This window comes from Salmo trutta, chromosome 9 (genome assembly GCF_901001165.1).
Source record: "Salmo trutta chromosome 9, fSalTru1.1, whole genome shotgun sequence".
Lineage (NCBI taxonomy): Eukaryota > Metazoa > Chordata > Actinopteri > Salmoniformes > Salmonidae > Salmo > Salmo trutta.
In genome coordinates, this window is record NC_042965.1 from 44,422,069 (window position 1) to 44,434,651 (window position 12,583).

At 48.2% G+C, this 12,583-nt stretch overlaps 1 protein-coding gene across 1 annotated transcript in view; it reads left to right on the plus strand.

Annotated features, from left to right (window-relative positions):
- The first annotated feature begins 3,441 nt into the window (after positions 1–3,441).
- Positions 3,442–12,583, plus strand: part of arl15a (ADP-ribosylation factor-like 15a) — a 231,960-nt gene continuing 222,818 nt past the window's right edge. The window contains exon 1 of the mRNA XM_029763835.1: positions 3,442–3,601. Within this exon, the coding sequence (XP_029619695.1) occupies positions 3,590–3,601 (12 nt within the window). The 5' untranslated portion in view covers positions 3,442–3,589. The remainder of the gene's footprint in view (positions 3,602–12,583) is intronic.

The following is a 12,583-nucleotide window of genomic DNA, read 5'->3' on the forward strand; positions in this document are numbered from 1 at the left end:
AAGCGTTGCCTATTTGATGGTTCGTCGGAGGGCATAGCGGTATTTCTTATACGCTTCCGGGCTAGAGTCCTGCTCCTTGAAAGCGGCAGCTCTAGCCTTTAGCTCAGTGCGGATGTTGCCTGTAATCCATGGCTTCTGGTTGGGGTATGTACGTACGGTCACTGTGGGGACGACGTCATCAATGCACTTATTGATGAAGCCAATGACTGATGTGGTGTACTCCTCAATGCCATCGGAGGAATCCCGGGAACATATTCCAGTCTGCGCTAGCAAAACAGTCCTGTAGCTTAGCATCTGCTTCCTCTGACCACTTTTTTATTGATCTCGTCACTTGTGCTTGCTGCTTTAATTTTTGCTTGTAAGCAGGAATCAGGAGGATAGAATTATGGTCAGATTTGTCAAATGGAGGGTGAGGGAGAGCTTTGTATGCGTCTCTGTGTGTGGAGTAGAGGTGGTCAAGAGTTATTTTTCCTCTGGTTGCACATTTAACATGCTGATAGAAATGAGGTAAAACAGATTTAAGTTTCCCTGCATTAAAGTCCCCGGCTACTAGGAGCACTGCCTCTGGCTGAGCGTTTTCGTTTGCTTATGGATGAGTACAGCTCATTCAATGCTGTCTTAGTGCCAGCCTCTGACTGTGGTGGTATGTAAACAGCTACAAAGAATACAAATGAAAACTCTCTCGGTAGGTATTTTGGTCTACAACTTATCATGATATACTCTACCTCAGGCGAGCAATAGCTCAAGACTTCCTTAGATATCGTGCACCAGCTGTTGTTTACAAAAATACATAGACCGCCGCCCCTTGTCTTACCAGATGCCACTGTTCTATCCTGCCGGTCCATCGTATAACCAGCCAGCTGTATGTTGATATTGTCGTCGTTCAGCCACAACTCCGTGAAGCATAAGATGTTACAGTTTTTAATGTCCCATTGGTAGTTTAATCTTCCTCGTAACTCGTCGATTTTATTGTCCAAAGATTGCACGTTTGCTAGTAGAATGGAAGGAAGTGGGGGTTTATTCGATCGCCTTCGGATTCTCAGAAGGCAGCCCGCTCTCTGGCCTCTCTTTCTCCATCTCCTCTTCACGCAGATCACTGGGGTCGGGGCATGTTCCCGAGGAAGCGGTGTATTCTTTGCGTCGGGCTCATCAGAGTCATGAAAGGAAAAAGAGGTTTCTGCTAGTCCGTGGGGAGTAATCGCAGTCCTGATGTCTAGAAGTTATTTTCGGTCATAAGAGACGGCAGCGGCAACATTATGTACAAAATAAGTAAAAAAAAAAACAAGTTACAAACAACGCAAATAAATAAACAAAAAAACACAATCGGCTGGGGGCACGTAAAACGTCTTCCATTTTCCATAGTCACATGTCCTACTTATATCAGTACACGTAACAACCTAATAATTACAAAACGTCTATTTGATCAAATAAGCCACACTTAAAAAATAAGCCACTACATTTTTTGTTTACGTCACAACTGCCACCGAAGTCGGTTCCTCTCCTTGTTCGGGCGACGTTCGGCGGTCTAGCCATCGTCAATCCACTTTTCATTTTCCATTTGTTTTGTCTTGTTTTCCTACACACCTGGTTCTCATTTCCCTCATTAAGTGTTGTGTATTTAACCCTCTGTTCCCCCAATGTCTTTGTGTGGTATTGTTTGTTGTAAGTGCTTGTGCACATGTTTACTGGTGCGCGTTGGGTTTTGTACCCATGTTGGTTATTTCTTTATGCCGTTGGTTTTGAAATTAAACTGCTCCGGTTAGCATGTTTCTGTAGTACAGCCACCTAGCACTGTTGTTTGGTTAGCAGTGTTTCTGTAGTACAGGCACCTAACACTGTTGTTCGGTTAGCAGTGTTTCTGTAGTACAGCCACCTAGCACTGTTGTTTGGTTAGCAGTGTTTCTGTAGTACAGCCACCTAACACTGTTGTTCGGTTAGCAGTGTTTCTGTAGTACAGCCACCTAGCACTGTTGTTTGGTTAGCAGTGTTTCTGTAGTACAGGCACCTAGCACTGTTGTTCGGTTAGCATGTTTCTGTAGTACAGCCACCTAGCACTGTTGTTTGGTTAGCATGTTTCTGTAGTACAGCCACCTAGCACTGTTGTTTGGTTAGCAGTGTTTGTGTAGTACAGGCACCTAGCACTGTTGTTCGGTTAGCATGTTTCTGTAGTACAGCCACCTAGCACTGTTGTTTGGTTAGTGGTGTTCTACCAGAAGATGGTTAGGCCTATCATTAGCATCCTTACATGTTTCCTGTTTCTTAATTGCTTGAAACCTGGACGTTTTACTTCATATTATGAGGCATTTATTTAATTTTTTACCTTGCTTCAAAGTAGCCTAAAGCCAAAATCCCACCATAGAAACGTGGAGGCAATTATTATTTTTCTAAAGGCTTCCTCATTATGCTTTCTCCTGTTCTATTAGTTTTCTTTCAACTTTCTTTCATTTTATAGCAGCATTATCCTAGTCATATTATGTAATCTCCCTTCTCTACATTTCTAACGGGATATTTCCAAATCTGTCCAGGAAACTGTTTGCATGTGAGGTGTGCATTTTAGAAGAAAAAAATTCCCCGCAAATTGTTTTTTGGAACATTCACACTTTTCTACCGCCGTGTGCACATTTGCTGCACCATTTTTTGTTGTTGAAGAAATACGTTTAGCAACATTTTAAGCTAAACATTCTGCTCTGTTCCATCAGCCTTGTTAATTGATACAGCATATACCTCCACTACACTATTTTGATATGTATCCTGGCGATAACAAAAAAATGAGTTTAAGTAATGACCACAGGAAAATAAGTAGGTATATGGCTTATACCTGTGTATGTATACCCTCCACTTCACCACTAGATGTGGTTAAAACGTCAGCTTGTGTAATGTAGTAACACATACTGTCTACATCATGGAAAGTTCCCATTGATGTCAGTTCGACCTCTAGTTTTGATTAACATTTTCTTGAGTTATCAACTAACGTGAAATCAACAAAACATTTCTCCATATCATTGGATTTAGGTAAAACACGTGGTTAAAAATTCCCTTACGTTGATAACTTTTTGTTGTTGTTGTTGCAAAATCCAATTCGTTTCCCACGTTGATTCAATGTCAAGAAATTACATTTTTTTTTGTTGTTGTTGTTGAAATGATGTTGAAACAACGTTGATTCAACCAATGGGATGGTTTGGTCAGCTGACCATCCATATGCTACGTTGTGAAAGGAGACAAATGACGTAGCGCTGTAGTTTCCTCCAAAACCAACGCTGATATTGAGGGATTACATTGGAACGGAGCCGGTGGACGTTACGCGGTGATCGTTTCTATCACAGAGTGTAAAAAAGTGGTCGTAGCAGCCTATATCCATTCATGCATGTAATTAAACGTGGATACATTGAGCTTAGATATACAGTTGAGTCCATATACTAATACAAGCAGACAGCAAGAGCAAGCATTCCAACGGTATTCCCAATCTGCTTGATTTGATTTTATCCGGTCCCCTTTGGAAAGGCAGGGAATACAAAAGCAAAGTGCACTCCAGCAATAATCCGCATTGAGTAGATCGACTCATCGGAAGACTGACTTCACATTACAGTTCATGGACTATCTGGTAATATATTTTCATACTTTATATTTTCTCTGTTGTTGTTATTTTAATGCTTACATTTTGATGAACAATAACAATGGAATTCTCGCCATCTTCCGCGGCTGTTTATCCATCTATCACAGGTAAAACAATGATGCTAATACCTTCTTTAGATCAAATCATAATGTAAGCAACAGGTGTAGACTAACAGTGAAATGCTTGTTGTACGGAATGCTTGTTCCCAACAATGCAGAGAGGAAAAAATAGAGAAATACTATAAAGATAATAACACGAGGAATAAATAGACCGAGTAACGTTAACCTCGACTATATACACGGGGTACCAGTACTGAGTCGATGTGCAGGGGTACGAGGTGATTGAGGTAGATATGTACATATAGGTAGGGGTAAAGGGACTAGGCAACAGGAAAGATAAGAAGAATGCCCCTCTACCTACAGGGGTTTATTTCTACCTCTGAGGGTTTAGAGAGCTTGAGGTAGTCACCTCATACAAGTACTTGGGAGTATGACAAGACGGTACACTGTCCTTCTCTCAACAAATATCAAATCTGCAGGCTACAGTTAAATCCAGGCTACAGTTTCCTCTATCGTAATTGCTCCTCTTTCACCCCAGCTGCCAAACTAACCCTGATTAAGATGACCATCCTACCCATGCTAGATTACGGAGACATAATTTATAGATCGGCAGGTAAGGGTGCTCTCGAGCGGCTAGATGTTCTTTACCATTCGGCCATCAGATTTGCCTCCAATGCTCCTTATAGGACACATCACTGCACTCTATACTCTTCTGTAAACTGGTCATCTCTGTATACCCGTCGCAAGACCCACTGGTTGATGCTTATTTATAAAACCCTCTTAGGCCTCACTCCCCTCTATCTGAGATACCTACTGCAGCCCTCATCCTCCACATACAACACCCGTTCTGCCAGTCACATTCTGTTAAAGATCCCCGAAGCACACACATCCCTGGTGTAACCGATGTGAAATGGCTAGTTAGTTAGCAGTGGTGCGCGCTAATAGCGTTTCAATCGGTGACGTCAGTCGCTCTGAGAACCTTGAAGTAGTTGTTCCCCTTGCTCTGCAAGGACCGTGGCTTTTGTGGCGCGATCGGTAACGATGCTTCGTGGGGTGTCAGTTGTTGATGTTGTGTTGTCATGTGTTGTTGCCACGCTATGTTGTCGTCTTAGGTCTCTCTTTATGTAGTGTTGTCTCTCTTGTCGGGATGTGTGTTTTGTCCTATATTTTTATTTAATTTTATTTAAATGTTTTATTTTAGCAGTTTTATGGCTTGGAGGAGGTAGAAGCTGTTCAAGGTTCTGTTGGTTCCAGACTTGTTCATCGGTACCGCTTGCAGTGCGGTAGCAGAGAGAACAGTCTATAATTTGGGTGGCTGGAGTGTGACAATTTTTAGGGCCTCCCTCTGACACCGCCTGGTATAGAAGTCCTGGATGGCAGGAAGCTTGGCCCCAGTGATGTACTGGGCCGTACACACTACCTTCTGTAGCGCCTTACCGGTCGGATACCAAGCAGTCGTCATACCAGGCGGTGATGCAGCCTGTCAAGATGCTCTCAATGGTGCAGCTGTAGATCTTCTTGAGGATCTAAGGGTCAAATCTATTCAGCCTCCTGAGGGAGAAGAGGTGTTTGTCGTGCCTTCTTCACGACTGTGTTGGTGTGTGTGGACCATGTTAATTGTTTAGTGACGTGGACACCAAGGAACTTAAAACCCGCTCCACTACAGCCCCGTCGATGTGGATGGGGGCGTGCTTGGCCTTCCGTTTCCTGTAGTTTTACGATCAGCTACTTTGTTTTGCTGATGTTGAGGGAGAGGTTGTCGTTCTGGCACCACACTGCCAGGACACTGACCTCCTCCCTATAGGCTGTCTCATCGTCTTCGGTGACACCGTCGTGTCGTCAACAAACTTAATAATGGTGTTGGAGTCGTGCGTTGCCACGTAGATAATTATGAGGACTGCCTTATTTGGGGCGATTTATGTTACACTAGCCCCAATGGTTGAATTTATTTTGTCGCCAGCTGTTTTGTTGCCATACATAGGCCTACATCTTTTGAGGAGATACAATTGTATCTCGGCGCATCCCTGAATAGTTACATCGCTGTTACAGGTTGCAGAATCATAAATCAATCTATCCCAACAACATTATTAAGTTTGTTGACGACACGATGGTGGTAGGCCTGATCACCGACAATCAATCTATCCCTGTATGGTGTTTCAAGGCTGCTGGCACTCACTTGTCAATCATCTAACAATGACCCAATTCTGTTTACGCTATTAGACAGCTAATTACCTAATACTTTATTAATTACTATCAAACCTCCCCCTGCTGAAATGGTAGCCTACATTTTAAAGGTGTTTTTAATAACGTGGTGTTTAATAATGTGTTATTTCATCACTAACTGAAGTTTTTTTTTGGTCTGGCATATTGTTGTTTTATGTAACAAGTTAATCGAGCCATAAGCTCAATGACCTGACGAAGGTACGTGTTTGGAGCTGGGTCAGGATGGTTGTTTGTTAGTGAATAAAGGTACGTGATGAAGCTTATGAGTGTGCGGGGTTATGTTTATTTTATACCGACTTCTTTCGGCCCTGCACCCCACTAAAGGATGTGTGTTTGATAACACTTGACGACGGGTTTGGGCTCTTTGGCCATGTTCTGCCATGTTCTGCCATGTTCTGCCATGTTCTGTGTGCACTACTGTAATGACCTGCTTTGACAGGATAAACCTAAAGGTGGAATTGGTTGTATTGTGCTTTTGGATATTACCTTCCCACATCTCAATGTTGTTTCTTTTATTCCAGCCAGGGTGCAATGCCAACTTGTAACCAGGAGATTAGGGTCTTGGGTTCTTGCCTACATTCTAGGGATGGGTGTTGCTGCTGTAACAGTACAGCGATGGAGGGGAAGCTGTGTAGACACACACACACACACACACACACACACACACACACACACACACACACACACACACACACACACACACACACACACACACACACACACACACACACACATACATACACACACCAGTGCTTCGAGAGGCTTTCCTAGATAATTACAGTTGTTTTTTTATCGCTTTGGTGCAATTTTCAGAAGTATGTGGTCAATTTCACACCTCTTAGTACAAAACTCAAAACAGATCATCAAAAAGGCAGTTGTTTCAAAAGTCAATATCATACAGTCACTTTTTCACCAATCAGTGTTTCATCTAGAAATACATGTATCACATTGCAGTACGCGTTCATATAAATAACTTTTTTTTCACAATGCAATGCTCACATTACTTTAGATATGATTGTCTTCTCGTTTGTTACAGTACATTTTTATTACTTAATCTGACTGCTCTTAATTGATTATCACTTAACTGTTTCTGTTAGATATTAACCACCTTTGTCAGATTTTGAGAACCACGTAATTGTCACGACTTGTACGGGCGGCGTTCGGCGGTCGACGTCACCGGCCTTCTAGCCATCGCCGATCCACTTTTCGTTTTCTATTTGTTTTGTCTTTTGTTTTACACACCTGATTTCAATCCCACAATTACTGGTTCATTATTTAAGCCTCTGTTCCCCCATGGTTTTTTGTGAGTGATTGTTTGTTGTATTTTCGGTCTGTCATTGTGTCACGAATCCCACCGAAGGTGGCTCCCCTGCCTGTTCGGGTGGCGCTCGGCGGTCGTCGTCACCGGCCTACTAGCCGCCGCTGATCCCTTTTTCCTTTTCGTTTGGTATGTCTTATTGTTTGCACCTGTTCCTCATTTGGTTCTTTTGATTTTTGGTTATTTAAGCCTGTTTAGCCCGCCCAGGTTTGTGCGGGATTATTTAGCGTCAGGTTGTGTTTTGTATTTGGATGTGCTGGCGATCGACTATTGTTATTTTTTTATGCATGCTGTGTACCTGTTGTTCTGGGCACTTTGCATTTTTCACGCCGGTTGTGTTGGCGTTGATCGTGTTGTGTTTTATTGAATAAACACACAGTTCCTTACCTCTGCTCTCTGCGCCTGACTCCTACCACCACTCCTAGCAACTACTGACACATTGTTACTTTGTATATTTGACATTTTCAGTAAAAATTCGTTGATTACTCATATCTGCAGTCCTGCGCCTGACTCTCTACACCAGCTACACCTAGGACCCATTACAGAATCACTCACCTGAAGAATGGAGTCAGCAGGAGCAGACGCCCTCCGTGTTCCAGTGTTCCAGTGTTCCAGTGGAGGAGCGCGTTCAGCAGCACGTGACCATGTTGCAACGTCTGGGCACAGCCATGGATCGCGTGCTGCAGACTATGGATCGTTTGGAGAGAGGAGGAGGTTTTTCAGCGCCTCCACCAGCCCCACTACAACAGGTCCCACTGTCCACCCCTCTTTCCCCTGGTTCCAGCAGGATTCGACTCGTGCTCCCGAGGGAATATGATGGGACGGATGCTGGATGCCAGGGTTTTCTACTACGACTGGAGCTCTACCTGGTGACTGTCCACCCGGCTCCTTCGGGGCGTGAGAGTGTGTCCACCCTCTTCTCCTGCCTCACAGTCAAAGCCCTGGAGTGGGCCAACGCTATGGTATGGGGGAATGCGGCGTTGGATCATTACGCAGAGTTCACCCGCCGCTGAACGTCTGTTCCACCTGAGGCAGAGGATGAGGAGCGCGCAGGATTTCGCCTTGGGCTTCCAGACCCTGGACGCCAGCGCGGGATGGAACAACAGGGCCCTGATCGATTACTACAGGTACAGTCTGCGCGAGGACGTCCGTCGGGAGTTGGCCTGCCGAGACACCACCCTCACATTGGACCAGCTGGTGGGCATGTCCATCCGGCTGGACAACCTGCTGACTGCCTGCAGACGTCCGGATCGGGACCTGTCAGTTCCATCCCCCAGCACCTCCGCTCCGATGCCCATGTAGCTGGGAGGTGCTGCACTTAGGGCAACCGGAGAAGGTGCCATTACCTGCACCATCTGTGGCCGCAGAGGGCACACTGCTGGTCGGTGCTGGGGGGGGTTCCTCAGGGAGTCGAGGCAGCAGGCAGGACACTATCGTGTCACCCCAGGTGAGTCGGCACCAGGCTCACCTAGGGCCCCCTGTTGCTCATGTAACCGATGTGAAATGGCTAGTTAGTTAGCGGTGGTGCGCGCTAATAGCGTTTCAATCGGGGGACGTCACTCGCTCTGAGACCTGAAGTAGTTGTTCCCCTTGTTCTGCAAGGTCCGCGGCTTATGTGGCGCGATGGATAACGATGCTTCGTGGGTGTCTGTTGTTGATGTGTGCAGAGGGTCCCTGGTTCGAGCCCAGGTAGGGGCGAGGAGAGGGACGGACGTTAAACTGTTACACTCACATGTATGTGTTTATTTCATTTCCTGAGTTTTCCCCGTATTCCCAGCATAAGGCGCTAGTAGATTCAGGCGCAGCTGGGAATTTTATTGACCGTTCATTTGCTCATAGTTTAGGGATTCCCCTTGTTCCTGTGGATATGCCCTTTCCTGTGCACACCCTAGATAGTCGACCATTAGGGTCAGGGCTGATTAGGGAGGCCACCGCTCCACTAAGCATGGTTGCGCAGGAGGGTCACAAGGAGAGAATCAGTCTCTTCCGATTTGATTCTCCTGCATTTCCCGTGGTGCTGGGCCTACCCAGGTTGGCCTGTCATAACCTCACTTGAGAGCCCTCTGGCAACAGAGGGCTCTCAAGGGGTGGTCACGAGAGTGCTCAGGGATGTGTGTGGGGGTTTCCACCGATGCAACTACGGTGGAAAGTCCAGACCAGGTCTCCACCGTGCGTATCCCCTCAGAATATGCCGATTTGGCTCTCGCCTTCTGTAAGAAGAGGGTGACTAAATTATCACCCCATCGACGGGGGGGATTGTGCAATAAATCTCCTGGTAGATGCAGCACTTCCCAGGAGTCACGTGTATCCTCTGTCACAGGAGGAGACGGCGGCTACGGAAACATATGTCTCCGAATCCCTGGGGCAGGGATACATCCGGCCCTCCACTTCCCCTGCCTCCTCGAGTTTATTTTTTGTGAAGAAGAAGGATGGGGGTCTGCGCCCGTGTATTGACTATCGAGGCATCAATCAGATCACAGTGAGGTATAGCTACCCGCTGCCTCTCATCGCCAGTGCGATCGAGTCAATGCACAGGGCGCGCTTCTTCACAAAATTGGATCTCAGGAGTGCTTACAACCTGGTGCGTATCCGGGAGGGGGGGCGAGTGGAAGACGGCATTTAGTACCACCTCAGGGCACTATGAGTACCTCGTCATGCCGTACAGGTTGATGATGCTCCATCAGTCTTCCAGGCCTTTGTTGACGAGATATTCCGGGACCTGCATGGGCAGGGTGTAGTGGTGTATATCGACGACATTCTGATATACTTCGCTACACGCGCCGAGCATGTGTCCCTGGTGCGCAGGGTGCTTGGTCGACTGTTGGAGCATGACCTGTACGTCAAGGCTGAGAAATGTCTGTTTTTCCAACAGTCTGTCTCCTTCCTAGGGTACCGCATTTCCACGTCAGGGGTGGAGATGGAGAGTGACCGCATATCAGCCATGCGTAATTGGCCGACTCCCATCACGGTAAAGGAGGTGCAGCGGTTTCTAGGGTTTGCCAACTACTACCGGAGGTTTATCCGGGGTTTTGGTCAGGTAGCAGCTCCCATTTACCTCACTGCTGAAGGGGGGACCGGTGCGGCTGCAGTGGTCGGCTGAGGCGGACAGGGCTTTTGGTCACCTGAAGGCTCTGTTTACCTCGGCCCCCGTGCTGGCTCATCCGGATCCCTCTTTGGCGTTCATAGTGGAGGTGGACGCGTCCGAGGCTGGGATAGGAGCCGTGCTCTCTCAGTGCTTGGGCACGCCACCAAAGCTCCGCCCCTGTGCTTTATTTTCGAAGAAGCTCAGCCCGGCGGAGCGAAGCTATGATGTGGGGGACCGGGAGCTGTTGGCTGTTGTCAAGGCTCTGAAGGCGTGGAGACATTGGCTTGAGGGGGCTAAACACCCTTTTCTCATCTGGACCGACCACCGCAATCTGGAGTACATCCGGGTGGCGAGGAGACTGAACCCTTGCCAGGCAAGGCGGGCTATGTTCTTTACTCGTTTTGTTTTCACTCTATCCTACAGACCAGGTTCCCAGAATGGCAGACGCACTTTCCCGGATGTATGACACAGAGCAGCGGTCCATGGATCAAACTCCCATACTTCCGGCCTCTTGCCTGGTGGCACCGGTGGTGTGGGAGCTGGACGCGGACAGCGAGCGGGCGTTACATACAGAGCCCACACCTCTCCAGTGTCCAGCTGGGCGCCTGTACGTTCCGTCTGCTGTCCGCGACTGTACGATCTATTGGGCCCACACGTCACCCTACTCGGGTCATCCTGGCATCGGGCGGACGGTGCGTTGCCTTAGTGGGAAGTACTGGTGGCCCACTTTGGCCAAAAACGTGAGGGTTTATGTTTCCTCCTGCTCGGTATGCGCCCAGTGCAAGGCTCCTAGGCACCTGCCCAGAGGGAAATTACAACCCCTCCCCGTTCCACAACGGCCGTGGTCGCACCTGTGGACTTCCTGATGGATCTTCCTCCCTCACAGGGCAACACCACGATCCTGGTTGTTGTGGATCGGTTTTCTAAGTCCTGCCGTCTCCTCCCTTTGCCCGGTCTCCCTACGGCCCTACAGACTGCGGAGGCCCTGTTCACTCATGTCTTCCGGCACTACGGGGTGCCTGATGACATAGTTTCTGATCGAGGTCCCCAGTTCACGTCCAGGGTCTGGAGAGCGTTCATGGAACGTCTGGTGGTCTCGGTCAGCCTCACCTCAGGTTTTCATCCCGAGAGTAACGGGCAGGTGGAGAGAGTAAACCAGGATGTGGGTAGGTTTCTGCAATCATATTTCCAGGACCGGCCGGGGGAGTGGGCGGCGTTCATCCCCTGGGCAGAGATGGTCCAAAACTCACTCCGCCTTTCCTCCACTAACCTCTCTCCTTTCCAGTGCGTACCGGGGTATCAGCCGGTTCTGGCACCGTGGCATCAGAGCCAGATCGAAGCTCCTGCGGTGGACGAATGGTTCAAGCGCTCGGAGGAGACCTGGGACGCCGCCCATGTACACTTAAAACGGGCCGTGAGGCGGCAAAAAGAGGGCACTGACCGCCACCGCAGCGAGGCGGGTCTGGCTCTCGACCTGAAACCTGCCCCTCCGCCTGCGCTGCCGGAAGCTGGGTCCACGGTTTGTGGGGCCATTTAAATTCCTGAGGAGACTGAACTAGGTATGCTACAGGTTACAGCTTCCCCCAGATTATCGTATTAACCCCTCGTTCCATGTGTCTCTCCTCAGGCCGATGGTGGCTGGTCCACTCCAGGAAGCTGAGGTGCGGGAGGTTCCTCCGCCCCCTCTGGACATCAAGGGGGCCCCGGCATATGCTGTTCGAGCTATGCTGGACTTGAGGCGTCGGGCGAGGGGCCTTCAGTACCTCGTGGATTGGGAGGGGTACGGTCTGGAGGAGAGATGCTGGGTGCCGGTGGAGGACGTCCTGGACCCTTCGTTGCTGCGGGATTTCCACCGTCTCCATCCGGATCGCCCTGCGCCTCGTCCTCCGGGTCGTCCCCGAGGTCGGTGTCAGCGCGCTGCTGGAGCCGCGCGTCGAGGGGGGGTACTGTCACGACTTCCGCCGAAGTCGGTCCCTCTCCTTGTTCGGGCGGCGTTCGGCGGTCGAAGTCACCGGCCTTCTAGCTACAGCTGATTCACTTTTCATTTTCCATTTGTTTTGTCTTTGTTTTACACACCTGATTTCAATCCCACAATTACTGATTCATTATTTAACCATCTGTTCCCCCATGGTTTTTTGTGAGTGATTGTTTGTTGTATTTTCGGTCTGTCATGGTGTGCGTGTATTTGTTACTTTGTATATTTGACATTTTGAGTAATAATACGTTGATTACTCATATCTGCAGTCCTGCGCCTGCCTCTCTACACCAGCTACACCTAGGACCCA